We start from the raw sequence: 16,998 nt of genomic DNA, 5'->3' as shown, positions 1-16,998 counted from the left end.
ATAATTGCGCCATACTAACAAATTATTGAGTTATTTGGTTTTCCTAAAAAAAAAAAGAATAAAAATAGGGGCTGTTCTAGAGCCTCCCTGCATTGCTGTTACACACTATGTTAAACTTCTGTTATCTGCTGTTTGCTCTGATGATCAAAGCAAACATCTGTTTGAAACATTTATGAATGAGTTATTTTCTAGATATCTGCTGGAGAAACACACATGAAGTGAAGTTAGGCGGGGGTTTTGTTATCTGCAGCTGTTTGATAGATAGTAACTCAGAGGATCAGTGCAGTCAGACATGGGTCATCCTGGGAACCAGACATGGACATGGATTCTGTGGGTCTTCTTTTGTGCAACATGTGTTGGTCCAACCTTCGCCGATCCGTGAGTTTATATGAACTTTTCAGAAATATGTTTATAATTAATTTAATTTGAATATAAATTGTGGTAGTTTTTCACTCCCAAGAAAATTCAGACCACTAAAATTACAACTGTATGTGTGAATCTGTCTGTAGATATTACATGGTGACCATTCCTGCTGTCCTTGAAGCTGGAGCTCAGACCAAATTCTGTGCGAGTCTCATGGAGCCCATTGAGACGCTGACCATGATCGTCACTTTGAGGTCTCAAGAAAATAATACCATCCTGCTTGACAAGACCTCTGGGGAGGAGTTTCATGAATGCATTCAGTTTCAGGTCAACTTTCAAGAAAACCTGGCACTGCATGCTTTTTATTAAAATGCAAACATCTATTATTTCAAAGGTAACACTGTCACGAGCAACAATTTCATGTTTCACATCATTGCAAAATTTTTGTTGACATAGGTCCCTTTAGTAAAAAAAGAAGAGGTGCAGACATTTGAGGTGAAGGTGAGAGGAAACACATTTTACTCAGAAGAAGTCAGGAAAGTCCTAATCAAAGCCTACCAACCCATGACCTTAATCCAAACAGACAAACCAATCTACCTCCCAGGACAGACAGGTAATTGGGATTACCAGAAAGAAATCAATGCTCTCTTTGACAAGTTAATGCTGTTCACCTAAAACATCCATATGATCTAAAACTTCTCGTAGTTCATTTCAGAGTGTTCACAATGGATACAAAGTTCAGACCAGTAAATCAGTTGGTAAGTAGCTAAATATAATTGTTTAAAAAAAATCTATTTAGCATACAAACAAATCAAAGGGTTTGTTTGATTACTGTTCTGTATGTATTACGCGCACCCTAGAAGTGGGTCATGTTAATGTTTAAAAGTGTAGGATTAGGAGTCCAAAGACAAAATACTTTCAAATCATTTCAAGAAAGATGTGGGAACATGAAATGTATCCAATCTGCCAGTTGTTTTCAGAAAAGGTTGCTTCTGGTCTCAAACCTTCACAGCTGTTCTGGCCAGCCTGGTTTGCTACCAGAAGCATTTTCATTCTATCTTCATAGCTTTGCATTTTAAAACTATTTGATGAGGGTGATGCAGCCTTGTGTGCTGCTTAACTAAAGATCTGTTATGTCAGTCTGCTGAAAGATCGATAGTTTGAGCAAGTAGCTGTTTGTAACAAGTTTCTAAATTCAGTTTATTTTTTTGTCTATGCATCAGTAAACATAATCCAATGAGGCCATCATGCATGAAAATGCATAACTTGCACCAGAGAATGATAATGAAAGTTTCAATATTATTCTCATTTTTACTTTACTCAGATTTTTCTTTTTCCTCTCTTTGTCCAACAGTACTCGGTCATTGAACTAGAGGTAAGAAAATACAAACTGTTTAACCTGCAGGTTTGTTTTTTGTTGTTGTTGCCAAAACTGGTATTTCTTCTTTCTATCCAGCTCTGCAATTAGAAGAAAACAACACAATGCAGATCACATTTTAGCTTTCTTTTTCAATCATTTTGAGGATTGTTTGTGTCATTGCATGAAGTGTGTTGTTCTTATGAGAGGAATCTGACAGATTATCTCAGCCAAATTTCCATTTATATGGATTTTATCTTTTTTAATCCAAGTGTCCATTGCAGATAATACCAGTTTCCACATATTTCAGATTTACTTTTTAAGTACATTTTCTATTTGCGGGATTAGATGTTTTTCTGATATTAGATGTTTTTCTGCCTCGTGACAGAGCTTCATTGCCTAATTATTGGTTGATTTTGTTCATTAGAAATTAATTAAATAATAATTATAAAAGTGATTTAAATGTAATGATGTAATTTTATTTATTATTAGAAGCTCCAATAAATAATTCATTTCATAAATAGACCCTCACTGAAATGTCCAGATGGTCCTGACAGTTCATCTCTGATCTATCGTCTCTCATTGTTTTGAACAGAATCCAAACAAGAACAGAATCGGACAGTGGCTCAATGAAACATCCACCAAAATACTGCAGCTCTCTTACTCCTTAAACTCTGAAGCCCCTGAAGGATCGTACAACATCATAGTTACAGTCGGTGAACATAAGAACTATCACCATTTCAAAGTGGAGAAATATGGTATGTTAGGAATGTTTTCTTTTTTTAAGAAAATCTCTTAAAGTCTACCTGGTAACATGTGCTGTTTTGGTGTTCAGTCTTGCCCAAATTTGATATAAACATGAATGTAAAAGAAGAAATCTGTATTGCACAAGAAGAGTTTGAAACCAAAGTATGTTCAAAGTAAGTAATTTTTTTTTTCCTGGCAAATAAATATCAGAACTTAAAAAATAATAATAATACAGTTATTCTCTGCTGATGAATCTGTACTAATTTAACCAGGTACACATTCGGACAACCTGTACTAGGAAATGTTACAGTGAAGGTGTGCCGACCTCTTGAGAGGTCTAGAAATCTAGAGGAACCTCAGACAACACCTCCCTGTGCGACAATGACAAAGCAGGTAAAGTTACCCACATCTACACTGTATCTACAGGTATCCATACTAAAATGCACACCACATAAATAATGTTAAAAACAAATTGACAAATAATTATCACATGTGCATCCAATAATTTAAATCTAAGGACAAACATTACAGGTTAAAAATCCTAACCTCTTTATCGCTGAGTGGACCAGGATGTTGGTCTGTCGTTTACAGAAAACATCAGTCTAAAATGACTGTTTTCACCTTTTGTTGCATTCATCTCAATTATTTTTTCTTTGCTTTGACTTTTTAGGTGGACACAACAGGCTGTAATACATTTGAATTTAAAATGTCAAGTTTCACCAAAATAAGACCAAACTTAGCAAAAAATAGACTTGACATAAGTGCCACCGTGGAAGAGGAGGGAACAGGTTAGTCCAGCGACAGTACTCGACTCTTTCTTTTTTAAAGCAGTCTTTCAAAATAATTTTTCAGATGTGACAATCAGATCACAGTTTTGTTTTACTTTTAGGTGTTTCATATTCTCAGATGGTGAAAATACAACTTTCATATGTTATTGGAAGGCTGGCTTTTGTTGATCTTCCCAAGATTTATGTCAAAGGCTCAAATTTGGAGGGAAAAGTAAGAATAATTCAGAGCAGTGAAAAAAAATGTTTCTCTCCTCACAGACTTCATGTGCTTTGCTTATTTGTCACACTTGAATGTTAGCTCATCAAACAAATATTAATATCAGATAAGGAAAAGCACTATTTTTAATCCAGATTTGTGCTTTTGACAGATCAAAGCTGTTCACTATAATGGGATGCCCATTAATAACATGACGCTGTACTTGATTGAGGGTCATATTTCGTCTTCACGCTTACTGCAGAACCTCACAACCGACCCTGATGGCTTCGCCACTTTCACTATCAGCACAGACACTTTTGCTGGAGCTATTTTCCTAGGTGTAAGTAAATCATGGTTCTCAACTTGCAATTGTACTGCACTACAAAAACAATAAAACACAATTTCAGTTTACCTTCTAACCACTGTCGGCTCTGTCTAAAATATTTTTCGTATGATCAGGTAAGCAGCTCACCAAGATTGAGGTTCCCTCCGAGTAGAACGGCTCACATTTCCTCAGAGCGTCATGTCGTTCAGGAGTTTTCACCTCCCTCTGCTGATACTAAAACTACCAGCTCATTGAAGATAAAAAAGAGCAAAAGAGCACTTCAGTGTGACAAAGAGGTGGAAATCTCCATTAATTACACATTTGTGCTTGAATCACAGTCATCTGTGAATATTATGTACCTGGTGAGTATTTTCTCAGTCATCACCACTGAAGATTTTTAAATAGGTTTTAAAATTGAGTATAGTTAGCTGCTGCAAGTCGAAGCTTAGCAACTCTTCATATGGAAAAAATCTGATTTATTAAGAGTGTTGCTTTTTTTCAATTTAGTACAGCATTATCTTCTTCTAAATAGTCAAAGAATATATTTTATTGTGATCCGTAAAAGTTTTCCTGTACAGTATGTGACACAAAAGAGACACAAAAAAACAAATAACTGAATTTTGATACAACCATTTATATTTACAAATAGTCATGACATCACTATATGGCTCAATTAAATTATACAAAATTAAAAGCTCAACCTAAGATGATACTTCTCATGATACTTTCAAACACAGTGTTGCTTTGCAACGTGATGTTTATCAGAAGACTTTGACTTGTCTTAAATTTTTGAATCTCAATCGTGGGATGTGTAGATTTATAGATCCGTTACCTTGTAATCACATAGATGAGATTTACAGCGGATGAGTAGATTATTCAGATCTAAACTAAACACATTCTGATGAATGGCACCATTCAGTGTTCTTTGCAGGAACTCACAGTTATATTACTTGATGAAAGTCCTCCAACACTGAGGACATCTCGTGTCCAAAACTCCTTTAAAATGACCCGACAGACTTTTATCAGACTTAGTTTTGAAATCTGACTAAGCCATTTTAAAACTTTGGACTTTGATGCATGATGGGATGGACTGAGAAGTCCAATTCTTTCTCAGGCGTCTTGCAGACACATGAAGGTTTGGGGTCAAAACTAACTGGTATTCAGAACTGTTCATATTGCGAAAGGCCAAATCATCTTTAACTGATTTCTTGAACATGAATTGGAGTTCAGTGGACTCTAATGACCTACATAGTCAGCAGCTCAATGCAATAGAGCATCAATAAGTCAACTGTTCTTCCTATCTGTTATATGTGTTGTCTATTAAGACAATACAGGAAACAGATATTATGTCTGTTATTTGTTTGCATAACAACCATGCATTGCATTAATTTCCCCTAAAAATCAACAGGTCTTATATAGAGGAACTATTGCCAGAGGAGGACAAACACAAGTTCAAGTGGAAGATAAACCAGGTGTGTAAATACTGACTCTTCATGAATTCAAAACATTTCAGGTTTTAATTTTACAATGCTTGAACTGACTTCTTAGTCAGTTCAAGTGTTAGGTTCGAAGGCAAAGAAACACCTTTTGGACTCAAAATGGCAGAATAATATACACACCAAAAAGAAAAGAAAACGTTTTGTTATGTGGGAACTATTAATTGAATCTTTGGAGCCACAAGCCCCTTATACTTGGGAATTGTTATGTAGGATATGGGGAGTTTTCAGGAAGAATAGAGTCTGCAGTTTTGTAGAGGAGTGAGGAATTCATCACTTTTGCAATACAAACTCAACTTTTGATGAAGTGTGCAGTTTTGTTAGACCTTTGGTAGACCCAGCTGCGCACTGTCCAAGGATGCAAGTGCCAAATACACCAATTTTGATTTAAAAAAAAAAAAAATAACTCAACATAGTGGAAAAAACTATTAATTAAAAAATGTGTGTTTGTTTTTATTTTAGTTTTCATGTTTCAGTTGGTTTGTTATTCCTATGTGTTTGTTTTCGGGATTCCAATTTGCAGAATGTTATGGTCGATTGAACATACCAGTTTCTTGTCAGAACTGCTTAAGGGAATGCTGCCAATGCAAAACAGAAGCAGCTGACATAATAAAAAAGGAAAAACAAAAGTTAAATTAATAAACTGATCATCCAGGTTTAAACTCTCCCCAACTAAATCAACAAAAATCCAAAGAAATGTATTTATAAATGAATTAAATTTTGTCTACAGAAAGTAAATAAATGCAGCAATCCCTCATAGCATGACTAACAGCTGGACGTTGTTTGTTCTTTCAGTGAATGAAGGCGTGGTGTCCTTCAAGCTGCACGTCTCTCCAGAAATGGCACCTGTGATCCATGTTGTGGCTTATGCTGTCCTCTCCAACCAGAACGTGATTGCTCACAATGCCGAGTTCTCAACAGAAAAATGCTTCAGTAATAAGGTCAGCAAATAAGAGAACAAGCTGCAGCAAATATAAATTACACTAGCATCATGTCTAGTCCTTATATTAACTTCTAAAGAAGCAATATATTTTGCGCTAAGCACGTCAGATGTTTTACACTGCAATGTAAAACGTTTATTCAGAATAAGACAATTTATTGGGTAAATAATGTTACAGTTGAATTAGATACACCAAGTAAAAAGATATATGCACTTTTTTCTCTCAGTCTGAAGTAAAATAAGACCAAACTTTTCTTGTTTTAGGTGCCTGATTTTTTTTCTTACTTCTCAAAACATAAAGCAGTTTGTTTCAAGTGTTGTCTTAAAATATATATATCAGTATGTATCAGTTAACCTAGAAGCTTCCAGAGTTATGACATCATCATCTGGGCTTTCCCCCATGGCTTAAAGAGACACTTAATAATTCTGAATGTAAACTTTTGATTTAAATCTCTGGCATATTCTTTCTCTAAATATTCTGGTATTTAGCAGGTAGAAGTAATTTTGATAATTCTAGAAACAGATGTTTAGTCAGATTTAACTTCAGATGCTGAGAAAAAAAAAAGTTGGATGTGAAATTGTATTTTTTGTGTGAAAACGTCTGGTTCCAACTGTATGTGTAAATGTTGTGTCCTCATCAGGTGTCGGTGGAGTTTTCTCCATCATCAGCTGTTCCAGGAGAGGAGACAAAACTGCAGCTGACGGCCCAGCCTGACTCCCTGTGTGGCGTCAGTGCCATCGATCAGAGCGTCCTCATCAAGGAGCCTGGAAAGACTCTGGATGAAGACAAGGTGACAGCTAACAACATTTAGCCTCCTTCAGAGACATACTGTCTATGGTTATGATTTGAGATAAAAGTGAAGCTCTTAAGCTCTTTTTTCCTACTCAGACAGAACCAAAGCAAAAATATTGAAGGCTTCCCAGCTCTTGTTCTAGAAAAAGAACATAGTTATGTTCCATAGTTATGTTCTTTTTCCACAGATTTTTGCATCATTTCCTGTCAGGAAAATATTATACATACCATACAAAGTTCATGATCCCAGAAAATGCTTGAATGTGAGGATGAAGAGATATTTTTCACCTACTGAAATAGAGGAAGCCCATACAGTTTTCCAGGTACCCAGTTTGCAACAACCATACAATACAAACATATTACAGTAAATATACATCATGTAAACATATTGTTCTATGTATGTTGTGCTGTTTGTCTTAAACTGTGTAGAGAGTAGGACTGAAAACAGCCACAAATTTGCTGATGAGCATACCCACATGTCTCAAATTCAAGGGGAGAGAATATAATTACGGTATGTTGTGACATCTTCAGAGCTGTCAACAAGTAGGACAGTTTTTTAATTCACTTCTAAAATGGAAAAAAAAAAGTGTGCCACTGTTTCTCTTTCTCCTGGTTCTTTTAAGTCCCATTACTGCAATCTGGAACATCACCTGGTTTGGGAGGAGTAATGAGGTCTGGGGTTTCGGGACTAGTGGAAACAGTTCGCACTTTCTTCCCTGAGACCTGGATATGGGACATGGTGGAAACAGGGTGAGTCTTTAGAAGTAATGGTAATAATAATTCAGATTATATACAATAGACATATTGCCCAGACATCATCTTATTTTTATTCAATTAGCATGAGCAGTTGGCATTTATGTTTAATTGTAAGGAAGTAATTGGGAAACATTTTAATGTCTCCAAATCCTTTCTTGGGTGCTTGGATGCCCCACTGTGGATAACTTATAGGGGCAGTAGTATTGTGTATTCTGTACATATCTATTGATCCCCAATATCTATTGATCCAGATCTTCTGGAACCAAGAAAGTGTCCCTCACAGTCCCAGACACCATCACCACCTGGGAGACGGAGGTTTTCTGTTTGTCCCCTCAAGGTTTTGGCTTGGCTCCTCGTCAGAAGCTCACTGTCTTCCAGCCTTTCTTCCTGGAGCTCACCCTGCCCTACTCCATCATCCGGGGGGAGAACTTTGAGCTGAAGGCAACCGTGTTCAATTACCTGACTAAATGCATTATGGTAATTTCCCTTAAGTTGATACAGAACAAATGGAACAAAGTTATTGAATAATGCATGCCATACAACTGTGACAAGACAAGAAATAAACCGGAAATAAAGGAAATAAATAATGAAGTAACTAATAGTAATAAATGACAAAATAAAATAATAAATATAGAAAAATAAAATATAATTAATTCAAATAATAAAGAAAAGAAAAAGCTTTCTTTGTTTGATCAACAGATATGTCCCATCACTTTAGCATATCTAAAATCAATTGGTTTAAAATGTTTAAATAATTTTGCGTATACATTACTTAACTAACAGATGCTAAGTTTTGTAAGATTGCTTTTCGTTTGTATTTGAAACACTTACTGTAAAGGTTCTGGGTATTTTATGAGGTGGATGCTGTAAAAAAAATGTCTCTGGATTATAATAAGTATATTTATTATATATTTATATATAATAAACATATGATATATATACAGTATATATCCAGAGAAAAGCCGTTGTGGTAGATGTAGCAATACCAAGCGACTGCAACATCAGGAAATAGGAGCACGAGAAACTGGAGAAATACCAGGGCCTCAGGGAGGAGCTGGAGAGGGCCTGGAAGGTGAAGACCACAGTGGTGCCTGTGGTCATCGGGGCCCTCAGGCCAGTCACCCCAAAACTGGAGCAATGGCTAGAAGGGAATTTTTATATATATATATATATATATATATAGATATATATACATATATATATATATATATATATATATATATATATATATATATATATATATATATATATATATATATATATATATATATATATATATATATATATATATATATTTTTACCTTTCAGTCAGTTTTGAAGCTCTTTCTCTGTGGTTATAGAACTAATTTGAACAATATATCTCTCTTGAATAGGTTAGAGTGTCAGCCGCCCCCTCTTCAGATTACAGCCTCATCCCCCTCTCTGGGGACCAATACATATCCTGTCTCTGTGCCAATGAGCGGAAGACCCTCAGCTGGACCATGAATCCCACCACCTTAGGTATGAATCACATTCCTGACCGATGCCTGGCGGAAAGAACTGATTACAATTCAACCTTCGCGTTTTCATTTTCTTCCGTGCTCCTCCAACCTCCTTTTGTGATACCTTTAGAAGTTACAGGAACTGAACATTTGATCTCTAATGATGTTTTTCAGGAGTTGTGAATGTGACTGTGACTGCTGAGGCTGTTCCGTCCCACGTTTCTTGTGGCAATGAGATTGTGAACGTTCCTGAAAGAGGACGTGTTGACGTTGTCACACGTTCTCTCATCGTTAAGGTTGGTGGCATGAAACAAGACATCCACTAAATGACATTGGAACAGTTGTTGGCATTTTACCAGATTTCAAAGTAATCTCAACAAATAATACTAAAACTGGAATTCATCTTGAAGTTTTCCTCACATCTCTCAGGCTGAAGGAATTGAAGTATCAAAGACTTACAACTGGCTGGTATTTCCCAAAGGTCAGTGTGTTTTTCACCAAACAATAAACATGAGACCCAGATGATAAAGATCACCTGTAATCCAATGCATTGGATTTTAACAATGTGTTAGCTTCTTTGAAATATTATTAGAATTGATGGAATCACACTAAGAAATGCTTCAAATTAGGATTTTAGTGTTATCGTCCTATTGTGAAATTAAAATGTCAACTTATTTCCTGATTTTTGTCAGTAAGCATACTGTGAGTTCTAAAGCTTCAGTTTGTGTCTATTAGTTGAAAGTGTACTCATTCTTATAATATTGCTAATGGCATAACAATTTCCTCATGCATGTAGCAACATTATGTCAGATCTGAATGGAGTTGCTGATTATATGATTCGGTGTGTTTTGGTTTGGTTACCATAAAAATAAGGCGAACCAAACATCTACTTTGTGACAGATTATCAGCAGAGCAAGTGTTTAAATTAGCTAACCAACCACCGCGAGTGTTCGTACTATTAGGATAAATTAGGATATAACTAAAAAGGTCATTTATTAGCAATTCCATCACTCAGTGAAAGATAAAAAACTGATGTTTCTACATCCTTACGTCTCTTAGGATGTCTTATACCTTCTGAGAGGTTTTTATTTTCAATGAATACTATCAATCTGACAAGCCTCATCAGGATGCATCTCCTAAGTTATTGAGTAAGAATGCTTGGGATTCACATATAAGTTTTGCAACACAAAGTTGGTTATACATTTTTGTTTTCCATTTATGACTTAATATAGTTTCTGTCTGCACAGATAAAGCTTTGACAGAAGAAACAGAGATACGCCTCCCTGAAAATGTGATCGAGGGATCGGCCAGAGTGACAGTGTCAGTGCTGGGTAAACTCATTTTAGAAATTTCTTAAAAACATCTGAGCTTATTTTACAATATATTTTCTATATGATGGTAAGCTAACACATAGGAATAAGTAGGAATATTAGTGTTTCCAACACTTGCATCTAGATTACTATCAATTTGAAGTGACAGAAATCTGAAGCATAAGATATTTCAAAAGACTGGTGAGCTAATTTAATGAATGTGCTCGTTCTTAAAGTCAGATCAGTGTTATGTTTAAATGAGTATGGATTTCTGTACAGGTGACATTATGGGCCGCGCTCTGAAGAACCTTGATGACCTGCTGCGGATGCCCTATGGATGTGGGGAGCAGAACATGGCTCTTCTGGCCCCAAACATCTATATCCTACAATATCTACAAAGTTCACAGCAGCTGACCTCAGCCATTAAGGAAAAGGCTTCCAACTTCTTAACCAGCGGCAAGTCTAATAAAGTAGCTATTGTAATAAAATATTTAGGACGCTCAAGTTCATTCATGTGTTGGGTCCTCAGAGAGTGGTGGTATAACCTACTCTGAAAATAAACCCAATTATGACTCCACCTCAACAGCTCCATTAGGGTAAAGAGTCGATCTGCATCTCTAGAATCAGAATGAAGCCACTCTGCTTCTTGTATGTCCGAGATTTGGCTTGTAGTCCAGATTATGGACATCTTATCAAGTTTCTGTTCTTTAGGCTACCAGAGACAGTTGAACTACAAAGACAGCAAAGGTGCTTATAGCACGTTTGGGAAAGGGCCTGGAATCACCTGGTGAGAACATCACTGACCCATCACCATGTTTTCTATTACTTTTATTTGTTTCCATCTAGTTTCCTTATCTAGATTCTTTCTTTACTTTGTTTACTTGTTTTTTCTTTCTTAGGCTGACCGCTTTTGTCCTAAGATCTTTTTACAAAGCTCAATCTTTCGTCTACATCGATCCAATAAAGATTGACCAATCAAGGACTTGGCTGGAACAAAAACAACATAGCAGCGACTGTTTCAAACAGTCGGGACAACTCATTCACAAAAGTATGAAGGTAAGTCAGTTATTTTCAGGTGTATTTGACACCATGAAGAACCCTCCAACCTGAATAGGCACAAGTTCTGCTGAAGTCACAATTGTTGAAGGTATTGGTGGACTCTCTGAGTGGGTCGTCACAATGACGACCCACATTTATTTTCAAAGTTGTTACTGCAACAAAAACATATTTCTTGATAGCTTCTTTTCCCTGTATTATGAACATCCGCTATTAGCAGGCTCTTTGTGATGCTTGTACCCCCAGGGTGGGGTGTCCGATGAAATCACACTTACTGCTTACATCACCGCTGCCTTTTTGGAAATGAAAATATCCACGAATGTAAGTAAGCAAATCCTAAAAAAAAATAATAATAATTTCTTGGCTGCTTTTAGTCGGTCATTTATGATATTACAATTAAAATAGCTTATTTTTGCTATTTTTAATATTTATTTATATCTTTATTTATGTCTTTAACATGAAATCAGGCAAAACTTTTTCTCTTTCTTAAGTCTTTGGGTTTCTAAAGTTTTTTTTTCTAATGTCATAAATATTTATCAGTAAATAATCAAAATTGCTGAATGAAAATGTTTAAAATTAGACATGTAGGCAAAAAGCACAGATGTGAATTCTTAACATAAAGCAATGCAGATGTGACAACAAAGATTTGAGAAAATGTTTCTTTCAGTTATTAGAGACTTGACATTTGTCTTGGGAAAAATCACATGTAAATATCCCTGCGTTACAATCGAGCTTTAAAGCTGTAACTTTTTTAAAAAATCTACATTTCTTCCAAATACCACTAGAGGGAAGTGAAGTACTGCCAGTGCTCTTATTGCACTGGCAGTACTTCAGAAGATGAAGATTGTAACTGCGTATGAAAAGATAACTTGTTGCTTTGAACCTGAACATATTTCTATGGTCTTGTATTCTGTTAAAGGACTCTGTTGTCAGGAAGAGTCTGTCGTGCCTCAGAGAGTCCACCAATACCTTCAACAACACCTACACTACAGCTCTGCTGGCATACGTCTTCACTCTGGCTGGAGACATGGAGACCAGAAATCACCTCCTGCAGCACCTCGACTCAGTTGCAATAAAACAAGGCGAGTTCTGGTGGAAATATCTCAAGAGTTCACCACCATGACTCCATTAATGCTTGTTTGTTGGGTGGGTGACTGTTTATTAGGAAGGTCCATCCACTGGTCTCAGACAGCAGCAGAAACATCTGCCTGTCTGTCTGTGGAAATCAGCTCCTATGTGCTGCTGGCCAAACTCTCTTCCTCCCCCACTGCTGAAGACCTGGGTTACGCCTCGGGCATTGTTAGGTGGCTGACGACCCAACAGAACCAATATGGTGGCTTCTCCTCCACTCAGGTGTAACAATCAGAATTTATTCTTCATATGAAGGCCTTTTTTTTTTACTTTTGTGGCTGTACAATAGCATTTTAGTAAACCTTTAAAAGTATGTAATGCCTTGCTGAAACTGATGAATGAATGTGTTGACCCATTTTGGACATAACAGTACATGTTTTGCTTAGATTATATTCTGAAGTCTCTTTACTAGACAAACACTCAACAAGATGAATTCACTTTATGTTTTTCTGTTTATTTCCTGTCATGGTTCTGGTGGGATATCTTGTACATTATGTGTTGTAGGACACGGTGGTGGCTCTTCAGGCTCTGTCCCTCTACTCCAGTCTGGTGTTCAGGCCTGAAGGTTCCAGCACAGTGACAGTTCAGACTCCCAGCGGTCAGATGATGTTTGATATGAACCCAGACAACAAACTGCTCTACCAGGAGAAAATGCTGCAGAATGTGACAGGAAAGTACAGCCTGGAGGTAAAGGGGACTGCATGTGTCTCAGTGCAGGTCAGTGAACACGTCATGACAGACCAACACAAAGCAGCGCATGATTGTGAAAGAGAACAATCTGACAAGTGCAGTATCTGTTTGAATTCAACCCTGTGATTGAATTCAAACAGACTTGAAAAACTTCTTTATTTTCTGCAAGCCTAGTCATTGAGCATTTTTCTCATGCTGCTGTGCAAATTAGCTCAAGTCAGGTTGGACGGAGGTCATTTTCTCACTGTCACATAAAATTATGATAAAATACCTTGAAGTTTGTGTTTGTATAAAATATTTCAAGAGATGTGAACTCTGCTGCAAAACACTTTGTATGCAATAGATTTAACTATTGGCTTTTTTCTGATTAGATTTTATTTTAAATTGTAAAACACAGTCAACATTTTGCAAATATGACCTGAAGAAATTATTGTTTGTCTAGTTTTATTCTCTTAAGTAACCAACCTTTCTTGGTTACTTGCTCCTCAGATTTCTCTGCGGTACAACACCCCACCTCCTACTGACGCCTCCACTCTGAGTTTGGAGGTAAAACCACAAACTGACTCCTCTGGCAAAATGCCTAAAGTCACTCTGAGCCTCCTTTCCCAGTAAGTGATTAACGCCCTGGCTAAATAATATTATAAATACAATAGAATGAAAACAACCTTTATTCAAAGGAAAAATTGCAGTGTAGCAGCAGAATCAGATATAAAAGTTTACACAAAAACTTCTTAAAATGTTAAAAAACAAATAAATAAGATTAACAATAATAATGTACTGTTCAAGACTATAACAAAAAATCTGTGCAGTTATTAGAAATAGGCATGCATGAGTCACACATCCTAGGGGATGAGTGACTGCAGAATTTATAAATAGATAAATTAACTCCACCATCATAATGGTTGATGTGTTCCAGGTACAATGGAAAAGATGCCAGTACTAACATGGTGATTCTGGATATCGCCTTTCTCTCAGGATTTATCCCTGACCCACAGTCTTTGAAGAATGTGAGTGAAAGCAGTGACTTTAACCTAAACCTGGGTGTTGATAGAACACCCAGGTGTAATAATAAGGCTGCTGAATGTTTTCTCCTCACAGCTTGAAAGAGCTCAACTGGTGGATCGGGTTGAACACAAGGACGGCCATGTTGTGGTGTACTTACCGGAGGTGAGACCGATCAGCAGCTCTGAACAAGACATGACGACAGAAGAATTTGTCATTTGTAAATTTATGTTTTGGTCTTCTTTTTAGCTTGAAAAAGGGGTACCAGTCAACCACAGCTTGGTTCTCCTGCAGCAGATCCCTGTGCAGAACCTTAAACCAGCAGTGATCACCCTCTATGACTACTACCAGCCCAGTAAACACAGAACACACTTTGAGTCATACTGACCTAAGGTTATTTCTTCATTTTCAACACTATCTTATTCTCTCCCAGGTGACCGGGCAGAGAGAGAATATATTGCAGCTAATCAAGGTAAAAATATTACAACATCATAGTAAAACAGTCTTATTAAGATGCCATAAACCTTTCATTTTAACTTTTTTTCCCCCCTGCGGTAGCCTCAGAAGCTTTTTGTGTTGGTAGGAATTTTAACAAAGGCGTTAACTTTTAGGTCAAAGAAATCGGTCCCTGAAATATTTTGTGAAATCACAAATTGTTAGTTGGACTATGTGACATCAAAAACAAGTTTCTTACAAGCTAACATATTTTCAGGTTTCTTAACATGTTTATCATCTCAATCCTATGATGTTATTTGGAGTTTGTCGTGTGTTTAGAGTTTTAAACTTCTAGAAGACAAAAGTGTTTAGAAGGATCAACGTATTGTCAGTGTAGCTGAAAATATTGTCTTAGTGTGGAAACAAGAATTGACTTTTAGTGTTTTTTATATATAACTTAGATGTCATATATGTGTATATTTAAAGTTTTTTCTTCTTCTATTCCAGCTTAAAGTGTGACGTCCCATCAGTCCTGAAGTTGTTTGCTGATTTTGTTCTATTATATTGAACTAAAATGTGTTTTCTTAGGGATACTTTTGCATGCAGTATCTCTACTATCACAGTACTCACATTAATTGTTTTACAAATAATTACACAATCTATTCATTTATTACATTTTGCTTTTATGTAAACATTGTAACTATGCACTGTTGGGAATCAAAATTTGCATCAATGTTTGGCTTACGTTAATATTATTAAGGGTGATAGAAACTGTGTCCTGAGTTCTTGCAGCGGTCAGCTAAAGATTGAGATTAGGACTCAAAGAGACTTAATCAAACCTTCCCAAGCCACTGATATGCTCAGTACAGACAAAAACAACCTGTTTAGCAAACACTTACACAGGAAAAATTGAGCTTTTTCACTCTGCATGAATTTTTACTCAGTCTTTTTTGAAGCACTGTAAAATAATATGAACTTTTCATTTCATTAATATGCCTAACTGTTCATTTAATTCAGAATGACTATTGTAAAATTAGTTCATTTATTAATATGCTGGATTCCCTTCTTGTCAGATATTATGACTTTGTTGACAATAGTGACTGTTGCTGGTCTGTAATGTCCAGCATGTCAGCATGTTATGTTTTCTATATACCAGGACTTTCCTTGTTCTTCTATCACCTCCCAGATAAAAACAAGTTGTTTTTGTCTTCCTCTATTTCAGCTGAAGGATAAACATCTTTTAAACATATTTTAAATATTTATATATGAATCTATAATAACAATTGCTGTCTAAAGAATATGTATCATGCTGCTAATCTTCTGGTGAAACTTTATATTTTAACACTTTTATATTAATTGGCTAATAATTATCAGATGACTTGTGTTAGCATATAAAATAGAATAAAATAATAATCCCATCAACACTCATAACCAATCTCCTTGTCCTAATTTAAAAAAGAAAGCATACCCACAGAATGATACTGCCACTAACATGGTGTTTTCAGGGTGATGCATGGTGTTAAGGAGAGGACTGTCCAGGACACCCTTCCTGTTAGCACCACCACTGGCTCTGACAGCAAGTTCAGGTCCATAACTGAATAATTCAAAAGAACATTCAACAGCAGTTTAAATTTAAACGCGAAAACTGATTCATTTTTGCACTGAATCAATGCCTGGCTACATGCAGTTTCATTTCCTCCGTTCTGGATGATGATGGTCAGTGGAGAGATCTGCTGAAACTGCTGTTCAGAGGTCACACTGTCTAAATCCATCTCTTATATTTGTAGGTTTTCATCTGAATCCCCATGTTTTCCTTCCAAGATGGGACCAGTTTGTCAGTGTTTAAGTCTGAGTTTATAAACCAATTTCTCCGAGACATTTTGTTGCACTTAACTGTTTCTCTCTCTCTCTCTCTCTCTCTCTCTCTCTCTCTCTCTCTCTCTCTCTCTCTCTCTCTCTCTCTCTCTCTCTCTCTCTCTCTCTCTCTCTCTCTCTCTCTGTTCAGCCTTTAAAATCAGAGTGAAGCTGTTTCCCTGATAAAGCCACCAAATTAGTTTCTACTCTGCTGCAACTAACTCTCTTTTCTGGATCATCTCCTTTTCTCTTTCTGTCTTTCTCTGCTCTCTTCTTTC

General features: G+C 36.4%; 1 protein-coding gene across 1 annotated transcript; it reads left to right on the top strand.

The window, feature by feature from the left end:
• Window positions 1–103: 103 nt before the first annotated feature.
• LOC129359192 (alpha-2-macroglobulin-like) lies at window positions 104–16,297 on the top strand. The gene is made up of 36 exons (XM_055028646.1): window positions 104–378; window positions 510–690; window positions 820–976; window positions 1,069–1,121; window positions 1,718–1,738; window positions 2,316–2,478; window positions 2,556–2,640; window positions 2,740–2,860; window positions 3,138–3,255; window positions 3,357–3,466; window positions 3,624–3,791; window positions 3,911–4,138; window positions 5,185–5,248; window positions 6,068–6,213; window positions 6,854–7,003; window positions 7,194–7,328; window positions 7,435–7,516; window positions 7,629–7,755; window positions 8,013–8,238; window positions 9,135–9,261; window positions 9,417–9,538; window positions 9,672–9,723; window positions 10,490–10,573; window positions 10,832–11,008; window positions 11,264–11,339; window positions 11,452–11,608; window positions 11,855–11,929; window positions 12,528–12,690; window positions 12,774–12,961; window positions 13,244–13,456; window positions 13,919–14,037; window positions 14,346–14,436; window positions 14,528–14,596; window positions 14,681–14,786; window positions 14,865–14,903; window positions 15,374–16,297. The coding sequence occupies exons 1-36, from the start codon at window positions 293–295 to the stop codon at window positions 15,376–15,378; spliced, it is 4,284 nt and encodes a 1,427-aa protein (XP_054884621.1). The 5' UTR covers window positions 104–292; the 3' UTR covers window positions 15,379–16,297.
• The last annotated feature ends 701 nt before the right edge of the window (window positions 16,298–16,998 follow it).

Source organism: Poeciliopsis prolifica, unplaced genomic scaffold, assembly GCF_027474105.1.
Source record: "Poeciliopsis prolifica strain line A6 unplaced genomic scaffold, Auburn_PproV2 SCAFFOLD004, whole genome shotgun sequence".
In the NCBI taxonomy this organism is placed as follows: domain Eukaryota; kingdom Metazoa; phylum Chordata; class Actinopteri; order Cyprinodontiformes; family Poeciliidae; genus Poeciliopsis; species Poeciliopsis prolifica.
This window is presented reverse-complemented; position numbering and strand designations above follow the sequence as displayed.

Bases quoted from the DNA above. Each gene is read 5' to 3' on its own strand.
- LOC129359192 (XM_055028646.1), top strand. From the start codon at position 293: ATGGGTCATCCTGGGAACCAGACATGGACATGGATTCTGTGGGTCTTC. The intron at 9,724-10,489 runs GTCAGTGTGTTT...CTGTCTGCACAG, and splicing joins CTGGCTGGTATTTCCCAAAG to ATAAAGCTTTGACAGAAGAA. The intron at 11,609-11,854 runs GTAAGTCAGTTA...TTGTACCCCCAG, and splicing joins TCATTCACAAAAGTATGAAG to GGTGGGGTGTCCGATGAAAT.